This window comes from Hyperoodon ampullatus (genome assembly GCF_949752795.1).
Source record: "Hyperoodon ampullatus genome assembly, chromosome: 5".
NCBI lineage: Eukaryota > Metazoa > Chordata > Mammalia > Artiodactyla > Ziphiidae > Hyperoodon > Hyperoodon ampullatus.
In genome coordinates, this window is record NC_136918.1 from 22,086,697 (window position 1) to 22,108,359 (window position 21,663).

The 21,663-nt window shown below is 44.5% G+C and overlaps 1 protein-coding gene across 3 annotated transcripts in view; it reads right to left on the minus strand.

Moving 5' to 3' along the window:
* Window positions 1-21,663, minus strand: part of RARB (retinoic acid receptor beta) — a gene marked incomplete at both ends in the record, with an annotated part of 424,884 nt that overhangs the window by 143,850 nt on the left and 259,371 nt on the right. For all 3 annotated transcript variants that reach the window (XM_079705320.1, XM_079705322.1, XM_079705321.1), the window contains one exon: window positions 3,612-3,760. In XM_079705320.1, coding sequence (XP_079561446.1) covers window positions 3,612-3,760 — 149 coding nt within the window. The remainder of the gene's footprint in view (window positions 1-3,611; window positions 3,761-21,663) is intronic.

Sequence of the window (21,663 nt, forward strand, 5' to 3'; positions counted from 1 at the left end):
GATCCTCCCAGACCGGGGCACGAACCCGTATCCCCTGCATCGGCAGGCGGACTCTCAACCACTGCGCCACCAGGGAGGCCCATGGATACTCCTTTTTAAAGATGTAAATTGGGTTCTGTTTGGGAATCCTACTTTACAGCAGGGGCTCCCAGCCCAGAGAAGTGATCTTTGCTCTCCAGCCAAAGGATGGGCCAGCCCTTATAGGTCAACTGGGGGCCCATGGTCTACCTGCTGGTAACCCAAAATGGTATCATGCCTGGGGCCCATTATAAACAACCAAACTAAAGATAGGCAGAATTCCTGAAGAGAAGTTGTTTCTTGATTTGTTACCTCATAATCACAGGGAGAGAGTTCTAACAGATAGTCTTCAATAATACTAACTCCTTACAGACTAACAGAGCTTACATTGATATACCTCTTTTAGAGGGCATCCTGGCACTTTGTTTAAGCCTTAAAAATGTACAGAGCCATTGACTTAGAAATTCCACTTCTACTAATTTATCCTAAGTAAATTATCAGAGATAAACATAAAGGCTATTTATTAAAGCATTATTTATAGTAGAGAAACACTGAGAACACCTCAATTGTACAACAGGGGATTCATGAAATATATTATGATATAACCATAAACCACAACATTAATGGCATAGCCATAAAAACTATGCAGTTGTTTAAATTTTGGTCATGAAAGATTATTAAATTTAAAAAGAAAGTTAAAACCAGTATACAACATAAAATTCTATCCTTGTAAAAAAACACCAAAAATAACAATATGCACATACTAATAGAAAAACAGGTTTAACAGGGGTTTTTCTCCCAGGCTAGAACTATGGTTATTTTAATGTTCTATTTTTTTATACAATAAATTCTGCATTGTGTTGGTAATTATTAAAATGATAACAAAAGTTATATTTAATTTTTTTAAAGTTATATATTTTTTCCTTCGGCTGTCACATTATACTTTTGTTTTCTCATGTTTTTCAGTTCTATGAATTTTGTCACGTTTTCCCAGCAAGCCAAAATGCAGACCAGTCTTTCTCAAGAACCAGGGGGAAAGCCAGTCCACGTTTTCAGAGACCCACCCATAGTTCAAAAACCCTTTAGTTGGAACAACTGGTTGGCAGGCTCATCTGACTTTACTGGGCTTATAGTTCTTTATTAAAAAGGTACACCCCAATAGGACTCTGAACAGCTTTACCAAGTTCATCAGAGTTGCTTGTGCTGCTCCGAGTTTTGTTTTTGTTGGGGTTTTTCCTAAAAAGAGACAGAATCCCACATTAAAACAAGAGGTCAGGGAATTAGCTGACTAAGAGGTGTTTAAAACAGTTTGTACTTTACAGAGTGTGAAACTGCTTAATATGTAGGTAGGGCTTAGGATCTGGCACGAGAAGACACGCTGGATAATTTCTTTTCCCAGGACATAAAAGGAGCAGGTAAACTGAGTTATAACATCCCTCATTAAGGTTTCTGGTCATGAGATGACAAAGTTTTTTGAAATAAAGGAGTGTCTTTTCATTTAACTTCCAAATGAGCACTAGAAAATCATTTATTTATAGATTGCACAACAAATGGATGGAGTGAACTGGGATTCTGCTGAAACCTTCCCAGATCTCAGGATAAATTTAAGTAGGTTCAGCGAGGGGTTACCAATAATAAAGCACTAATTAGATGCACAGATGCTTTGCTTTTTATCCAGCTGCCAACCGGTTGCCGTGTTCTCTTCCTTGACCACCATATCTGAGGCTACTGGAAGAAGGGGCATTCCTTTCAAACCAACACAACCCGGAGGAAGAGGTATTCCTAAGGCTGTGTGAACGTCTCGAAACCGGCCTCACCCTGTTAACAAATTCATGTGTATTCAAATGATTCGAAGAGGAAGGAAACCTCGCATAATTTCTTTGAGGGGCTGACACTCAGGCGGTTCTTCAAGCTGTATCTTTCAGCACCCAGGATGTGCCAGGCTGTGTGTGAGGTGCAGCTGGGGTCCCGGGTCCCAGGTCCTGGTCCACTCTGTGTTCCCAGGCCATCAGACGTGCTGGGCGGGAGACCGAATGCAAAAACGGCCCCAGCTGTCCTCCCCCTGTGTTCCCGCCTCTTGGGACTTCACAGCTCCTCCTGTTAAGAAGTTGAGTTTATGTTCTCGCCTGTTGAGTACGGACTGGCCTTCTGACCTGCTTTGGAATGTGTCAGAAGCAAGAGTGTGTCCCTTCCGAGCCTCCGGAGGACTTGTGTAGCCCGACTCTCTCTTTTGGAACCCTGCCTGCAAATAACTGGGGCCAGCCCGACAGGATGAGAGGCCCCCCACCAACCTGCAGCACCCTCAGAAGCAGAGCCCACCAGCTAACCTGCGGCGGACCTGGCCCGTGTGGAGCATGGCTAGGACCACACGAAACCCCCAGAGGAATCTGGCCGAGAGCACCGGCCCATGAGTTGTAAGCCAGATTAACAGTTGTGGTTTCAACAACAAGGACCTCCTGTACAGCACAGGGAACTCTGCTCAATATGATGTAACCACCTAAATGGAAAAAGAATCTGAGAAAGAATAGATGTGTGTATACATATAACTGAACCACTTTGCTGTACACCTGAAACGAACACGATGTTGTGAATCAACTGTACTCCGATATAAAATAAAAAGTTAAAAAAAATAAAATAAAAAGGCTGTGGTTTCAAGCCATTCCTTTTGAGGACTAGCTCCTGACCCATGCACACAGTAAGTGCTAACTCTGCCCAGCTAAATACAAATTGCCTTGGAGCAGCTGGGGGCGGGGAAGGAGGCTGTAATGCTCCAACGTGTCTGCAGTGATCAATGCATCATGCAATTTTGATGCATAAACAGCACACCTGGAAAAAACCCCCCAAAAAACAGCACACCTGAACTGCCATCGGCAGGAACAGAGAGAAGCCGTGTTATTTAGGGAAGGGCTGGCTCAAGACAGCCACAGATCCTTTGAAAGACCGTCTGTGGATGAGTTGGATTTGCCTGTGAAGTCATTCTTTGTTTCTTTTCTCTCTTTAAAAAAAATAAGAAGCTCTTTCACTTAATTAAGCCTGTTGGACTCGATTACGATCGTCTAGTTTGATTCAAAGCAGCCACATAGACTCTCTGACACATGTTCAGCCTCCACGACTCTGCAGGCTGGAATTTTAAATCCAGCTCCCCTGAATTTATGACGCACGCACACACAGTAGCAAGTCCCCACAGGCTGAAAATCAAACTGTAATTCAAAGGCCACAGGGCTGAGGAAACAGCCAGAAGATAAATCCCCATTTCAACCTTGGATTCTCTGCAAGTTGATTCAGGGGATTGTCAGTCATATTTAAAAATGAAATAAAACTACAAAGACACCAGACGGCATGTTCTAAAGAGAAATAGGGGATGCTTTTCAGGACGCCTTCAAAAGGCTCTTGCGACCTGAAAAGAACTGTTACGGGTTATTTTAAGGGCCCTGGAACATTTGGCTCCCATCAGACATTTGCAGAAGTTTCTGAACTAACTAACGAGCTCTAAGGAAGAAACAAAACCATCACACACAACCCAGAGCACCACACCGATTGGAGGTGACGTGACAAGATATCAAAGCAGCCCAGTCCTGGAGCTGGGCACTCACCTTACACCCCTCGCAGGCGCTGACCCCATAGTGGTACCCCGATGACTTGTCCTGGCAGACGAAGCAGGGCTTGTACACCCGAGGGGGAGGAAGTGGAGACGGAGGGCTCGGGACCAGTTCCTCGGAGCTGGTGCTCTGTGTTTCAATCGCTACGGTGGAGATGGGAAGGGGGAGGAAAAAGAGAAAGCGTATTTCAGTTCGTTGCTTTTTCACCAGTGAGTTCATAGGCCTCTGCCCCCAATTCAGCAATAACATAGCAAGGATAGGCCCACAAAAAGAGCTGCCAGTGTAGGCACTGCAGGGCGATCCTGACTCTAACGTGGCATTGACAGTTTACAAAGCAATCCCGTATGCCTCTCTCATTTGCAGAGCACCGTGGCACCGTGAGGGAGATGATTTTATCACCATTTTACCCTCAAGAGAAACAGAAACTCAAGGAGTGCAGTGACTTGTCCAAGACCAGCTGGGCAGTGGTAAAGCCAAGACACAAAGTCAGACGTTCACTGCACACCCAGAGCTCTTTCGACTCTTGTTCCCCCCCAGCTTCCAGTTCCATTAGAGTCTCTGAAATGACCTGCTTGACCTCTGTCTCTCACTTAACCAAAAGGAACTTTCCTTAGGACAAAGGAAGAAAATGCCCAAAGCAGCCATTCAACAAGGACACGGAAAGGGCCGTCAGCACACGGCCAGAGCTGAGCTTCACTAACAGCAGTGGAGGCGAGACCTTTGCTACTCAGAGCCCCCCTTGGACCAGGAGCGCCAGCACCACGTCAGAGCTTATTAGAAAACGCGGTATCAGGCCCCAGCTCAAGTCCAAGGAGTCAGATCTACATCTTAACCAAACCCCCAGGTGACTGAATGTACACTTAATGTTTGAAAAGCACTGCATTACATTAATGATGGCACAGCCTGATGTTGCTCTTCATTCTAGACTTACAGATACGCGACCCCCCATCTCATTATTTAACCACCCAAAATCCAAGAGGAATAGGAATTGATAGAACTTAAGATCCAGGTATTCTCCCATCCCTACTCTCCAGATTTATGCTCAATGTCAAAGCAAGACCTGGCCCTATTCCTGTAACAGGCAAAACTGCTCATAATGGATGAGGAAGTGGGGAAGGGAGGGGCTGAAAGCGGTCAAATAATGTTCCAGAATCTTCCAACCTCCAATCACTTTACAATACACAGTATATTTCCCAGAGTATAAAATTTCCAGTTGTTCCACTGTTCACCATCTCCCAGATTAGCTACTCTACCCACTGGATTGTTCGATAGCCAAACTTTCAGCGAGTCAGCTCTACCCGTACACATACTGTCAATCCATCCTTGTCTGAGACCTTGCTGCCAGGCCAGCCCAGAAACCCGGCAGCATCTCTCACCTCAGTTACTGCAGAAGCTCCTGCACTGGCCCCCCGGTGCCCAGCCTTCCGGCCTAGGGTCCCCTCTGCACATGCACAGTCAGGTAACTGCTCCAAGGTTAAAATCGCTCTGTCTCCATTACCTGCCCAGAGCCCTCACATGCTCCAGCAGTCACCGATGAGAGCAAAGTCAGGCTCCTTGCTGTGCCCCGCACGGCTCTTCAGGATATGGGCCTTCGGTAACATCACTGAATTCAACGACTCTCCTCATTTATTGACTTCTAAACGCTTGGTTTCTGTTCCATCTCTTGAACAGGCCAAGCTCTCGTACCAACTTACGGGTATTGTGCTGACCATTCTCCCTACCTGGAAATTCTCAGACCTTCACACGTCTAGTCCCTTTTCTCTCTTAGATCTTAGAGCAAATGTCACCTCCTCACGGGTGACTTTTCTAAATAAAAGGTCCCTTCCCATTTCTGGTCACTATATCTCATTTTATTTTATTTTCTATAATACCCTAACTAGTGTCTAAATTAGAAAGTCTGTTTGTGTACAATTTTATATTCTACCTGTGCTACTCCCCCCCAAGTATGGGTCTTGTAAAACCAAGGAACTCAGACGAATTGTTTACAACTCTGTTCCAGGCCTAGAAGAGGCGGTGACACATAGTAGGTGGAGAATCAATAAATATTTGTTGAATTAATACATGAGCTTTCCCCCTTTTCCTTATTTGTCTTCATTCCAAGCCCTAAGTGCCCTTCTAAGTTGTTAAATGGTAAAATTAGAAACCAACTAGCTTTCACATACTCATTGGCTTCCTTTAAAATTAATTAATTATCCCTTTGGAATAGAATCAACTATAATTATAGTATTGTCATAATTCAGAAGAATCTTGGAATGAATTCATTAGAGTTGGGCAGGTCTAGTAGATAAATCTAGTACTGTCTTGACTGGGTAGCTCAGCACAATTGTGGCAAGGGCTGTACAGGAAGGTGGGCATCGAAGATGTCACGAGAGCTCATCAGATCAGCTATCAAGCTACAAAAGCAAAAGCATGCCTCCCCCTAAACCAATCAGCTTCACTGAAAGCAAATGAGTCTTAATGGCATCGACAAGAAAGCAGTACAAAACAATACATCGCTCTTTGTTAAAAATCTAAGAAAACAATATAAAATAAGCTACAAGGATACAACACGGGGAATAGAGACAATATTTTATAATAACTATAAATGGAGTATAACCTTTAAAAATTGTAAAGCACTATATTGTCACCTGTAACTTATATAATATTGTACATCAACTATATTGCAATAAAAAAATCTAAGATGCTGCTGCTGCTGTTGTGACTATTGTTATTACTGGGTGTCACTGATCCTGAGTCACCATAGATTATAAAATGCATGTTATTCTATGTATCATTAAGAAAGACAAAAAAGTACTGCCAATTAAATTATGACCCATCAATGCTTGTGAGACACAGCCTGATTTCAGAGATGTTAAAAAATTAAATGCTTCTGAAGCCCTGAAAAAAAAAAAACTAAGAAAACACACGCAGAATTACTCACAATCCTTTCATTCAGAGAAAATTACTGTTATCTTGGCATCTACCCTTCAAAACATTTTACTATGCGTATAAATGTTTTTGGTCGGTTTGTTTACCTTAAAAAGTGGAATTATACTGTAGACTCTGGGACTTTGTTTAACTTACTGTGTCATGAGTTTGTTTCCTTGTCAATAAATATTTTTCCTGCAAAACATTCCATTATGATGAATATCTTTGTAGCTAATCTCAGCACATCTCTGACTATTTCCTTAGGCTAAGTTCTCAGAAGTGGAATTATTAGTTCAAAAGTTATGGCTATTTAAGAATACGTTGTGAGTTCTAGAAAGGCTGTGTCAATTTACGCTCCTAATATCAGCACAAGTGAGTTCTCCCCTAAACGCCTCCCAGAACTTTCTGATTGGTTTTATTTGTGTGCCTCTACTTCCCCCCTAGGGACCGAGCTGTGCTGTCACCACAAGGAGCAATCCCGCATTGTGTGTAATGTGGGGAGAGTGTATTTTCATGTTCTACTGGCTCGTGTAGAACAGCTAATCTGGCTTGTCTAGGAAGGTTGTAAATAGAATTCTGTTAGGTCTGGATTCAGCTGTCAGAGCTATGCCCTGAATTTCAAACGTGGGTGGTAATTTCCATAAATATGCAGCTTCAAATCCATGTACTGAGGGGGTCCAGCATCTCCCCCTCCCAAAGAGAGGAAACTGAACTGCAGGCAATCTAATCCCCGAGAAACTGAGGCAAAACACATGCAAGCGGGGAGACCTCAGAATCGAAAGCCTTTTTCTATAGATGAGAGTCACTTATAACCAAGGAGTGAATCAGAAAACTTTCCCTCAACAGGTGTACGGATGAAAATGTTCTATTTGGAAGCAATCAATAGCGAGGGCTCTGGACTTTTATTAAGGCTGTGGTTATTTCACTAGTAGTGCTTTCCCATATTTGTACAATGGATGCTGGTATGTTCAATCTTTTTTTTCTTATAAACTTATTTATTTATTTATTTGTTTTGGCTGCGTTGGGTCTTTGTTGCTGTGCGCGGGCTTTCTCTAGTTGCCGCGAGCGGGGGCTACTCTTCGTTGCGGTGCGTGGGCTTCTCATTGCGGTGGCTTCTCTCGTTGCAGAGCACTGGCTCTAGGTGCACGGGCTTCAGTAGTTGTGGCACACGGGCTCAGTAGTTGTGGTGCACAGGCTCTAGAGCGCAGGCTCAGTAGTTGTGGCACACGGGCTTAGTTGCTCCACGGCATGTGGGATCTTCCCGGACCAGGGCTCAGTGTCCCCTGCATTGGCAGGCGGATTCTTAACCACTGCGCCACCAGGGAAGCCCGGTGTGTTAAAACATTTAATTCCCTGACTATGACATACCAAGTGTGTGTTACACACTATGGACAGTACGTGGTATACTCCCTTAGCCTTATCAAGTTTGGCCTAATAGACAGTAAACCAACAATTAGAATATAATACACTGGTTCTCAAACTTGGCTGTATGTTAGAACTACCTGGGGAGCTTTTTTTTTTTTTTTTTTTTTTTTTTTTGCAGTACGCGGGCCTCTCACTGTTGTGTGGCCTCTCCCGTGGCGGAGCACAGGCTCCGGACACGCAGGCTCAGCGGCCATGGCTCACAGGCCCAGCTGCTCTGCCGCATGCGGGATCCTCCCGGACCAGGGCATGAACCCGCGTCCCCTGCATCGGCAGGTGGACTCTCAATCACTGCGCCACCAGGGAAGCCCCCTGGGGAGCTTTTAAACATCCTAATGCTTAGATTGTATCTTAGACCTATTATGGCAGAATGCCTGGGAGTGGGAGCCAGGCATCAGTGTTTTTAAAAACGTATTCCCAGGTGAATCCAAATTGCAGCAGTTTGGGAAACACGGATATGATAAGATTTGACAGAGAGGGCTATAAGCCTTATTCAGCTCAGAGAAATCAAGGGAGGCTTCCCAGAGGAGGTGACCAGGCTGTGTTTTGAAGGATGAATTGATTCCGTCTATTGTGGTTTGTAACGCGAATCCTACAAATGCCACATGTGCATCCCAGACAAACATATATAGAAAAGACTTATATATGACAAGAAATAATCATCTTTGGAAAAATTTTCCCATTGGTGGTAAAGCATTAACTATTTGACTATATATATTCAAATATCCCCTCAAAATAGATCATCGTTGGTCCTTCATTTCCTCTGTGTGGCCCGTGACGCTGAGAACAATGCAAAGCAAACAAGAAAAATCTCCGTGGTACCGTCAGATTGCCAAAGCTAGCTTTAAGCAAACATGCCAACACAAGTTCTAGGATTACAACCAGGATATGGCATCAGTAGAAAAGCAGATTTGAACTTCAATGCAACCTCTGGCCTTTTTGGTAATGTAGCAAAAACATACTTTGGCCAAGTTTATTAGTGCTCCTCTTGCCCTTTGGTGCCCCCGTCACTGCCTCCCCAAAGACAGTGGGAAACAAGGCAGGGGGATAGCCCAGGGCCCCCTTCGCGAGTCAGTTCTGGCAATAAAGACAGCTACAGAGTGCCTGCCGTTGGTCTGTTCGCTGTCGTCCTGCTTAAATCAATAATCTATTAGTCCCTTTAAAGGAGAGTTAGATTCATCAAATACCCTTGAGAGACGTCAAACATTTTGTGCCTTATTCCAGGCAAGCACAATCAGTCTATGGCATGATGAATTTTTTGCTCAAAAACCCTGCAGGCCCAGCAGACAACGTGTCCTGTATTAGCTCATTCAGCGATCTCAGGCAGGCCAAGAAAGCAGTTTTTAGACTTCCCGGGGGGAAAAGAGGTTTGTGTCATTTAAGAAAACAACCGCACTCCAGCCATCCTGTCATGATTTCAGTTCAGGGAAAAGCAGTCTTTGAGGACTAATTCAGATCTGCTTTTTGCCTCCTGCATTTATTTATTTCCTTGCTTACTTATTGTCTTATTGAGTTTTGTTTAGTGACTGCATCCCCAACAAGCAGCAACCTCCAAGGTGGCATCCAAACTGCTAACCAGATGCGCTGCCTCGTTTGTCAGGGAATGGCCAAGACAGGAACTTCTGTTGCTCGGGCGAGATAGATGTTCGGCTCCATGGGTTCCTGCCCAGAGGAGAGTCAGCACCAGAAGCGCTGAGGGGGCTTCTCTGGGCTGCCCACTGGCCAAAGGAGACAGCCATCCAAAACCTGCACTGACAGAAGCTTCCAGCCCATATTTTAAACCTCTCCAACCCCGCAACTCAAAGGTGGTTGTCACTAGGGCACCCAAAGCTAGAATCACCTTCCTTGCCGAAAAATTCATTACAGGTCTTGTTTGCCTTTCAACTAATGCTCCTCAAAGTGTGGTCCAGACCAGCAATCAGCAGCAGAATTCCGGGGTAGGGAGGAAGCCATTTGCTTTAAATTAGTGGTTTTCAGACTATCTATGGTAAAGGACCTTTTTTTTTCTCATAGATTGATAAAATCAATAAAAACAAATCACTAAGGGAAAAAAAGACACTCAAAATGAATCTCCAGAAAAAAGGAATTAAGAAAAAGATGCTCAAAACACAAGCTACAACTTAAGGAGGGAAAAAAAAGGATCTTATAGACGTAAAATTCCTCTGCCAAATTTCTGTACAAGTTTCTAAGCATTGGCTCTCACGGCTGCCCTATCTCCTCGAGTACTGGCAGTGGGCCGCAGAGCAACTGGCCGGGGCCGCAGTTGGCACTTTGAGAAGCACTGCTCTGAAGGACTCTATAAACTCGAAGGCTGTTTGCAGACAAAACAAAAGCAAACCAGAGGAACTCTCCACCGACCGAGACACCGCACAAAAGCAGAATACCGGCACTCCCAAGTGACACAGCCTTCTTAAACACTGCCACAACTCTGGGGGTTTAATTCACTCCCAAAATAAAAGCAAAATAATAATAATAATAATAATAATAATGTTGTTGCCTGTTAAGAAGACTTGGCACTTGCAAATTAACTCACCTGAGAAAACACAGTATAAATGTTCTTGTTGTTACAACACACCTGAGTGTCACTTAAACACACGGAAAGCCTCTAACAATAGCGCCCTTCACAATTCCTAACATGCTTGGCATTTTTCTAAAGGTTAGATTAAGTAGCAGATAACATTTTTAAGAGAAGGCCCAGTATACTATGTTTTTCTTTGTGAGAACTAATTTATGGCGGGCTAAGCCATGCTGACAGACTTCAGGATTTTAGAGGCGGTCAGGCAGGCATCCTGCATAATGAAAGCCCTGCCTTTTCGCTAGAACTTTCGATGATTAAGACAGCATTTTAATGCACTCTTTGGGTAAAAGAGCCTTAAAAGAAAAAGGAGTTGTAAAGCAAAAGGCATTTCCTGCACGGCCCCCGGGGGAATTTTGAGCCCTGAGCTCCGGGACCCGGTGGGAGGGAGTAATTTCAGCTAATTAACGGAGACTAGCAAAGTGTTGCATTTGGTCACAACATTTAGTTGGGTTTCATTTTTGTTGGCACGGAGGAGAGCCGGTCTGGATTTCCCCCCCACTTTTTCTGCGGATTCACTGCAGGATCGCAAGGCCCACAGCTCTCATACGTTAGGGAGAAAGTCAAAGGAAACGCCAAAGTTCAACCAAAGTACAAGTAATTAGAACCAGATTCTCCGCTGCGGGCCTGTGCGCATGCGCGCGCCCTCGCGCGCGCGCGCACGTGGACCTTTATTGAAATATCATTTACATGCCTCCAACCGTGAGCGTGGGACTAGGGACCTCCGTACTGCCGCTCATTTAATTTTCCAGTCTCCTCCAGTGTGTGTGTGTGTGCGTGTGCGTGTGTTTTGCGGGGCGGGGGGGAATCTTGCTTTTAATCATCTTTCAGGAGAAGCGGTTTGTTTCCACACACAGGGGATTTTGCAAATCTGTGAATCGCATTTTGAAATTAGGTAATTGCCAAACAAGAAAAACTCTGCTTTGAAATGGTCTTGACTCACTCTGCTGCTGGCTTTGTTATTACTGAGAAGCTCCAAGATTAGTCCCGGGTCTGGGGGAGGGGAGGAAAACGGCGTGGCGGGCTCTGGCAGTCTTGACTCAGTAACCTGCCCGTGACCCTGAAGGAGTGTGTGTTTGCCCGGGTCACCCGGGATCCTGGCCGAGGGCTGGGGCCGGGTTATGAGAATCCCTGCTATTCTGACCACACATGCAACAGGTGCTGAGGACAGGCAGGGGACAAAAGAAGGGCCAGGAAGACTGCTTTTTAAGTCCTTCAAGAAAGCCTTGCTTTCCAAAGTGCGGTCCCGGGCTCGCACCATCAGCACCACCTGGGAACCGGGTCAAACGCAGGCTCCCACTCCCCTCCACCCTCAACCCCCCACCCCCCACCCCCCAGAAATGCCCGCCGAATCCCAACAGGCATCTTAACAAAATCCCCAGATAATTCCCATGCACACTAGCAACATTCGAGACACCTTGACATAAAAATGTCTTGTTGCTCTCCTAACCTCCCCGGAACCCCAATCTGCTGAGTCAGTTTGGCACCGTTGACTCTGTCGGCCTCCCCCCTTTGCTCAGGTCCTCACTAAATGCGCTCCTTGTTGAGCACTTAATACCTTAAGAGCTCCAGGCTGCGCGGTGTTTATGCTCCCCAGAAGCCTGCGTCCGCTCCCATGGAATTTCGGCAGTGGATTTTAGTTGGCAGAAGGGGTCAGGGTTGCACCGGAAGAGCTGAACTAACAGCAGCTACCATTTACTGAGCACTTACTAACTGCCCAGGACTGCGCCAAAGGCTTAGTATTGACACCGTGAACTCACTGACTCTTCCCCAGAACCGAAGGGGACAGCAGGGCCGGGGAACCCCGCACCTTAGAACTGGGAAATTTAAACAACACACTACTCGCAGCCTTTGAGAAAGAGATTTATTTATTTTTTAACTGGGGTGGCGTTGTTTTACAATGTCGTGTTAGTTTCCACTGTTCCAGCGAAGTGGAGTTCCCTGTGCTATAGAGCAGGGTCTATATTCTTATTAGTGGTCTATTTTATTAAAAGAGATTTAAATTGCTGAATATATATTACTTTTACTTCACTCAAACCCACAGCTTTTTAACTTCTCATCTTCCACCTCCTTAGGAAGTAAATCACTGGGGGTGGTCCGGTCGGGCCTATTTACTCATATTTGAGAACTGCAGGATTGTGTATCTCCCTTTCTTTTAATTCACGGTTATAATTTTCCAAACACTGATTTGATTCAAGACATGGTTAAATTTGACAAGATAGTTTGGGCCTTCAAAAGAGAGACAGGGAGGCTGAGGACCCACTAATCACTCTGTATTGCAGCTACACCTGTCTGGGCTCTCGGCCAGCAGCAGAAATTATTCCTGAGACCGACTTTTACCATAGGAAGTGCTGTCATATTTTCCTAAGGGACTATGACACGTTCAACACCTACATTTCATTTTTATAATATGCTTTCTTGCTCCAAGGAACATGGTCGAAAATTATGTCATAGGTTGTTTTAGGTGACGTCTGTAACAGACGATGCTTTAGATCACAATTTTCTAGAACATACTAAGATAGCTTATGACAGGTTCAAATAAATTCTCCCTTAAAATCACTTAATGGGCCGACACATCTAACTACTTATTAATGATGTGAACTGAGAGGCATCCGAAATGGAAGGCGTTAAGTGTACAAATGCTGTAACCCGCCTCAGGAGTCGCGTGCAGATGAAGCTAATTACATCGCAATACCAAGGTCCCTGACGAGCTTACCTCCACACCAAATGATTCAGTCCCATATTCCACTTCCAATCAGGATTTCCAAAATTCTTAAAAAGCAATTATTGCACTAACAAATGACATTCTATTATCTGTTCAAATTTCCTGCACCTATAGTGGATTAAAACAGGAGCACTAAAATGTTTATCATCTCAGATACACAATTCTTTGCTTATATACTGTAAATATATTTGAAAATCACATTGGTACCAGTCCTTACAGAAACCAGGGGGGATACTGTGGTGGAATATTTTTAAAAGATGATGAAATTACTCTTTGTCACATGGGAATTTTTGCCATTCTTCTGAGATCTGAGACAGTTCAAGGGTAAAGACACCAGAATGTAACCTCTTTCGCAACAAAGTAATGTTCTACTTACTCAGTTATACTTTGCTGCAAAGAAGTGTTTTTTGTTTTATTTGGTTGATATTTTACAGGTAGACACTCACACTAGTGGCCTCAAAAAGCTCTGAAACGAATTTAATCCTCATTGTGTGAGTTTCCTTTGTTCCTAAAAAGAACTAAAATGCCCTGAACCTGCAGAAAACTGTGTGAGGAAGTGATGGGACGGCATGGGCTTTGCTCCAGATGGACCTGGATTTGAATCCCTCTTCTGACACTTACTATGTTAGTGACCATAGAGTTTTCGTTCCTGCTCTGAGTCCTAGTGTCTCCTAGGACAATGCAGATGATCCTAGAATTCCTGTTGGTGAACGAGAGACATTGTTTGCAACTTGCATGGCACATGATGTTTCGTAAGTGATGGTCAACCCAGAACCCCCATCCTCCCACATTTCCCTTCCACCTTCCTTAATCTTGGACAGTGGCTCTTAACCAACACTGATTTTGCCCCCCAAGAGACATCTGGCAATGTCTGGAGAGATTCTAGCTGTCGTAACTGGGGGCGACTACTGACATTTAGTGGGTAGAGGCCAACGATGCTACTAAACATCCCACAGTGTACCCCAATGTTCACTGCAAGCACTATTCACAGTAGCCAGGACATGAAAGCAACCTAAATGTCCATCAACAGATGAATGGATAAAGAAGATGTGGTACATATATACAATGGAATACTACTCAGCCATAAAAAGGGACGAACTTGGGTCATTTGTAGAGACGTGGATGCATCTAGAGACTGTCATACAGAGTGAAGTAAGTTAGAGAAAGAGAAATTTTGTATGACATACATGTGAAATCTAAAAAACTGGTACAAATGAACCTATTTACAAAACAGAGAGAGAGTCACAGATGTAGAAAACAAACTTATGGTTACCGAGAGGGAAAGGGCTGGAGGGATAAACTGGGAGACTGGGATTGACATATACACACTACTATATATAAGACAGATAATTAATAAGGACCTACTGAATAGCACAGGGAACTCTACTCAATACTCTATAATGACCTATATGGGAAAAGAATCTAAAAAAGAATGGATATATGGGGACATCCCTGGCGGTCCAGTGGTTGGGACTTTGCCTTCCCATGCAGGGGGTGTGGGTTCAATCCCTGGTTGGGGAGCTAAGATCCCACATGCCTCGCAGCCAAAGAACCAAAACACAAAACAAAAGCAATATTGTAACAAATTCAATAAAGACTTTAAAAATGGAAAAAAAAACCAAGAATGGCTATATGTATGTGTATAACTGATTCATTTTGCTGTACACCTGAAATTACCACAACATTGTAAATCAACTATACACCAATAAAAATTAAAAAATAAAACAAAATAATATAAAATAAACAACAAGGTTGTCCTGTATAGCACAGGGAACTATATTCAATATCCTGTAATAAACCATAATGGAAAAGAATATGGTAAAGAACAGATATATGTGTATGTAAAACTGATTCATTTGCTGTACACCTGAAACTAACAACACTGTAAATCAACTATACGCCAATAAAAATTAAGCAAAAACAAACAAAAAACATCCCACAGTGCACAGGACAGCTCCCTCCCCCTCCCCAGACAACAACGATGAACTGTCTGGCCCAAATTAGAAACAGTGCTGAGGTTGAAAAACCCTGCTCTAGGGTAAGGAGACTACTTGTGGGAAGACTTTAGGACAAAAAAACAACTTCTTGGAGCATGGGAGACAGAGGCGGGAGCTCAGTGCCTGACGCTGCCTCTTACTACGGTCACTTCACCTTCCTGAGCCTCAGTTTCCTAACCTGAGAAATCGGGATGACAAGTGTGTGTACCACACTGCAGGGTTTACACACTATAAACGGCACAACTCTATATTCGAGGACTTGTTTGTTATTTGGGAACAGGTGGGTGAGCCATATCTTGATGTGACTAATGCCTTAGAAGATGATGGGAAATTCTATAGAGTCAAGTCAAACAAAAACAATAGGACAAGGACTTCCCTGGCGGCACAGTGGTTAAGAATCTGCCTGCCCATGCAGGGGACATGGGTTCGAGCTCTGGTCGGGGAAGATCCCACATGCCGTGGAGCAACTAAGCCCGTGAGCCACAACTACTAAGCCTGTGCTCTAGAGCCCACGAGCCACAACTACTGAAGCCCGTGTGCCTAGAGCCCGTGCTCCGCAACAAGAGAAGCCACCGCAATGAGAAGCCCGCACACCGCAACAAAGAGCAGCCCCCGCCCGCTGCAACTAGAGAAAGCCTGCGTGCAGCAACGAAGACCCAACGCAGCCAAAAATAAATTAAAGTAATTAATTAAGAAAAAAGAAGAATACGACAACAGTATTAACAGCGACAATCACGGGGCATCTACCGTGGGCTAGCTGCCACCCCCATTCTGTTCTAAGCATTTGACATATATTAATTCATTTGACCCCCATAACAGCCCTATGAGAGACCTTGTCTTAGTATCGCTAAAAAATACTTCCAGGCAAGAAACTGGAGGCACAGGCTGGTGAGGGAACTGGCTCGAGGCCATCCAGAGGGGAGCAGATAAGCAGGAATTGGCACCCACGTGGTCTTGGGCTGAAGAGAATGGGTGTGACCCGGGGGATGACATCCTGTCTTGTGATCCTGCACAACTTCTCTGGCAAGAAGCTGGTAGAGTCCCTGGCAGCAAGTCTGAGAAAGTACAGACCACGTCAAGCAGACCCACGCAGTCATCCTGTCATAAGGAGCAAAAGTAAAACTGGAAAACTAAAAAGGAAAGAAGCTAAAGGGACAGAAAGAATGCCCTTTCTTCTTTCCAGTCAAAGCAATAAAGTAGGAAAGTCCCCAGAGGCAAACGCAGGAATGAGGAGGCACACACCCCTGGCCCACGAAGCCCTCCCGCACCTTCCCTGCCGAGAAAGCAGCCCCAGCGGGCCGGGTGGCAGCAGCTCAGACCAGGTTCCAAGGGCCTCTGGCGGCGGTCCAAGGGCGCGTAACTCCACGCTGTCAGGCGGTGCGGGTAACTCAGGCCACATGTGGCCCGCCCCACCGCCAGCTTCGGGGCTTTGCTGGACGGCGGGAGGAGGGCTCGGGTCCCCCTCCCCGGGCTGCTTCTCCAGCTTTCACCAGTGGGCCACTTACACGCCCTCAACGAGAATGTATCTGGCACAAGAACGCAACCCGAAGTTGTGCGCTGGCTCTTCTGTCCCAGTCTGCAGGGTTGGGATGCCTCAGGAAGACCTGGATCACTCCCTCGCAAGAGGACCAGGGTATGGGGGGCAACCAGAAGCATCCCCACCGAACCTTCTGGTGGACTAACATGACAACTGCGTTAGTGCTGGAGATGAGCATCACACACCAGCTCAAAAGGACCCACTGGGGATATTTTAGTGCAAAAGATTCTTAATTGTCTACATGGAATTGTTCAGATTATAGACAGAAATGCTCTAACACGGTGGATTTTTTTTCTTCCTTCATAACGGTGATCTCTCACTATTTCCTGATGTGAGAAGGATGACAGTGTCAAAGTGCTTTCATTTTAGTTCTTAAAAAAGAAATTGCTAAACAAACTGATGGTTACCAAAGGGTGAAACGCTGGTGGGAGGGATAAATCAGGAGCTTGGGATGAACACACCCACACAACTATATATAAAATAGATAACCAACAAGGGCATACTGTATAGCACAGGGAACTATATTCAATACCCTGTAATAACCTAAATGGGAAAAGAATCTAAAAAAGAGTGGATAGGTGTACATGAATAACTGATTCACTTTGCTGTACACCTGAAATGAACACAACATTGTAAATCAACTATACTCCAATAAAATAAAAAACAAACAAACAAACAAAACAAAATAAAACACACTCACAGAAACACTCAGGATAATGTTTGACCAAAGTCCGGGCACCCCATGGCTCAGGCAAGTTGATACATAAAATTCACCATTACAAGTTTCTCTTTGGGGGGATGAAAGTGTTCTGAAATTAGATAGCGGTAGTAGTTGCACAACTCTGTGAATATACTAAAATACACTAAATTGTACACTTCATAAGGGTGGACTGAATGATATATAAATTAAATCTCAATAAAGCCGTTTAAAGATAAAAAATTTAAAAAAAAGAAATTGCTAAGGAAAACTTGAAAAAATAATTCAAAGACATTTTTATCACCTGTGAGCAGGCCCCAAGGCTCAGGTCTTTTTGGATATTCCTTCCTTCAGGGAACTTCCCGTCTTTAAAGACAAGCTGAAGCATGTGGTTGGAAGTGTGAACTCTGGGGCCTGCCTGCCTGGGTTCAAATCCTAACTCTCCTACCTACTAGCTGTGTGGCTCTGGGCAAGTTACTTAGTGTCTCTGAGTGTCCATTTCTCGCTGTACAAAATGACAGCCTAGCCGGCGTTGGATCATCGTGAGCATTAAATGATGAATCACCGTAAAGCACTGGGCCCAATGCCTGTCGCACAGGAGGCACAAGCAGAGTTACCACCATCACAGGATCAGGGGTCATGCCTGTGCTGACGAACCTCGACACGATTCACCTCCCATTCACCTCCTAAGCAGCAGTCTTGAGTCTTGATTTCTGACCTTTGCTTCCATTTTCCCTCTCAGAACGCTTGTCCCTCCTGCTAAGATTCCCCCACAAGCGAACGTGAGCACTTTGTGTCCGCTCTGCTCCCGCGCACTCCCACTCAGCTGTCACGTCCCTCCCAGCCTCTGCGCATCACCCAAAGGACCACCACAGCCCTCTCCTCGTGGCCTGTCCCCAATCCATGTGCACAGACCCCTCAGAAACAGCTTCTTGAAACTCGGCCTTCCCACGGCGCTCTCCCCTTTGGGAGCCTTCCACAGCTGCTGGAACCCAAAGTCGCAAACCTTTGCATGGACCAATGTGGGGCCAGGTGGACGGGGCCAGGATTATCAGCCAGCAACATCCAACTGCTGACATGTATTTATTGAGCACCTGGCAAGGCCAGACACCGTGCTAAATGCTGGGTTAAAAAGAAGTTAGAAGACACCATTCTTCGCCCACACAAACTGACAACTAAAAATACCAGACAGTAAAGATGGTCCCAGCTGGAGGCTGGGATCCGATGGTGCCCGAGGCTGCCACGACCGGGCATGTCACGAGCACACAAAGGCTTCGGCTGACTTGCCTTTAAATACTCAGTGCGTAAAAGTACACAACAGGTGCTTAATAAATGTTGGTTGAAAAATGAGTGAAAGAATGAAATCTGCATAGAAATCCTTGCATAGTTATCCTAGGCATTATCAAATACATGATGACCATTTCAGCCAATTCAGCAGATCTGCCAACAGCACACATTACCTGGTGGTGGAGGATTCCAGGTGTGTTTTCGTCCCATTCCCTCACTTGCTCCTTCAGGGCAAAAGTGTGAAGAGCAGGGATTATCATTATCCAATTTTTACTCTCCATTATTTATAGGAGGAAACTGAAGCTTAGAGAAGTTAAAGGACTTGGCCAAGGTCACAAAGTTCGGAAAGAGCTTGATCCAGAACTGGCCTCCTGAATCCACCTACATTATTATAACCGAGAAACAAAGCACTCATTTCTATTTGAAGCTGTCCTACTGATTTTTTAACGTTTTAAGACAAGATCAGTAAACTCTTTCTGTAAAGGACTAGACAGTAAATATTTTAGGCTTTGTGAGCCATATGGTCTCTGTCACAGCCACTCAATTCTGCTGCGGTAGGGGGAGCAGCTACAGACAAGACATAAATGAGTGGACGTGGCATGTTCCAATAAAACTTTATTTACAAAAAAACAGGCTGCAGACCAGATATGGCTCAGTTTCCTGACCCCTGTTTTAAGATAAAGGAAATTAAAACTATTCCTTCTTAGAGTAACTGTACATGTACTATAAAATCCATGCTTTTCTTTGCTTCTAGGGTAAAGACAGAATATGATAGCCACATGTTACAAAGATGAGGGAAATAGTTTCTGGATGCTAAGCACTACAGTGTATACAGTATTTATATACACTATGAACGTGTAAGGTCTACACATTTCCCTCAAAACTAACCTCATGTACACATTTTTATTAGTTAGGGAGGTTAATATGTCTATAGTAAATACATTTTAAAATTCCTTCCTACATATTCCGTCTATTGGGATTATTTATCATGCCCTGTTCCCTGGTCGAGAGCCAGGGAGAATATGGGAGTTTTAATACCTTTAATCCATTACATGGATTTTTTTTAGAGTTCCATAAGACAAAATAAAAAGCATTCTCATGGTCATATGTGCAATAAACCTGATATGACACTTGATATTTCATGTCCCATTTTATTTTTCACTTGCGATGCGTTCCAGCTCTCAACGTGCAAAATGACATCATTTCAGCCATCTTTTTGCTCCATTTTGTTGTTGTTGTTGTTTAAAGAACTCCTGACAATTCATAGACAAGATATCTCCCTGTGGACTTTGAGGGGTGATGATTATTGCTTCCTGACATTCTGAATAAGTATTGAAATGCGTTTGCTGACACATGCCACCCAGTTTATGGCACTGTGAATCGATTAGGCCACGTTAACCTTGTATCGAAAAAGAGGTGTGCATGTATTTCTAGTTAGCATGTAGTTGGTTTCCAAAGATGGCTTGCCCAGTGACCCACACCTCCAGGGAGCCACACCATTGTGTAGGCCCTTCCCCTTCAACCTGGGCTGCTACTGGGATTGCTTTTTGATCAAAAGGACGTAGCAAAAATAACACTGTGACACACGGGACTAGATCCTAAGAGGCCTTGCAGCTTCCATCTGGGTTTCTTGGAATGCTCATTCTGGGGGAAGCCATGTGAAGAGTTCAGGGACCACCATCCTGTAAGGAAGCCCATGTCACAAGAGGAGGCCGTGGAGAGAGAGAGGTCCACGCAGCCTCCAGCTGCTCCAGAAACCTCAGCCGAGGAACTGGACATGGAACGCAGGAGCCATGGTGAACATCGGCCTCGTCTGGCCCTAAGAGGAGTTCAGCCCTGGAACCATCTGACTGCAGCCACATGAAAGATTCCAAGTGAGACAGAAACTTGAAAGTGAATAATAAACTGTGTTTTAAGCCACTAAGTTTTGGGTTGCTCAGCTCCACAGCAATACATAACTGAAGTTAATTCTATAGCTATCGTTAACTGAAGATGATTTCTCTGGAGCCATGAAGAACCCGTGGAAAGAGTCCACCCTGACTCTTTTAGAACCTGGGAGACAGTAATTTGACATCACATTCACGGTCCAAGCTCTGCATGCATTCCTGCCAGTTACAAGAGCAATGGAGTAATTCCATCTAAAAATAAGTAACTAGGGAATTCCCTGGCGGTCCAGTGGTTAGGACTTGGCCCTCTACTGCTGGGGCCCTGGGTTCCCTGGTCGGGGAACTAAGATCCCGCAAGCCGTGCGGCATGGCCAAAAAAAAAAAAAAAAAATTAACTAAGAAATTCTGGATAAAAAGGAGCATGAGAGTTGCTCAGCTCTGAATTCAAAGACTGTGATGATTAAGATATATTATAACAGAATAAGGCTCTTAAAAAATTAAAAAGTCTCCTATAATGCAATGGGTCTTTTTTCTTCAAATTGCTTATAAAACTCATTCATATTTCCCCAAACCCACCTGCCTGTCACCTGCACACGCCCTCTTTTATTTTGAGATGCAGATGTCTGCTTATTGGGTCGTTGTGTTTTTATTTGTTCCTCCAGAGGACGGATTGAATTCTCCTCCCCTTACTGGACACTGCGATTCAAAATAATAGCAACAACCCTGCAAGTAATGGGCCAGAATACTCACTGGATACCCACTAAAGGAGGGTTTAGATCACTAGCTCTCAGTTACCTTTCAAGAAACATCTGTTTCACATGAGCCCGTTTAAAGTGCATACATCTGTAAATAATAAGCCTGTGTGTGCACATAATTTAATGAATTAGGACATAAAAAGGAATTGAACAGTAGGGGCACAGCAATTAGAGTAAACGCCCATTTTGTTAAAAATGTATCATTTCCAGCTTTCACTTGGAAACCCTTTTATTATACTGCGGGTTCTGGGGCTTCCA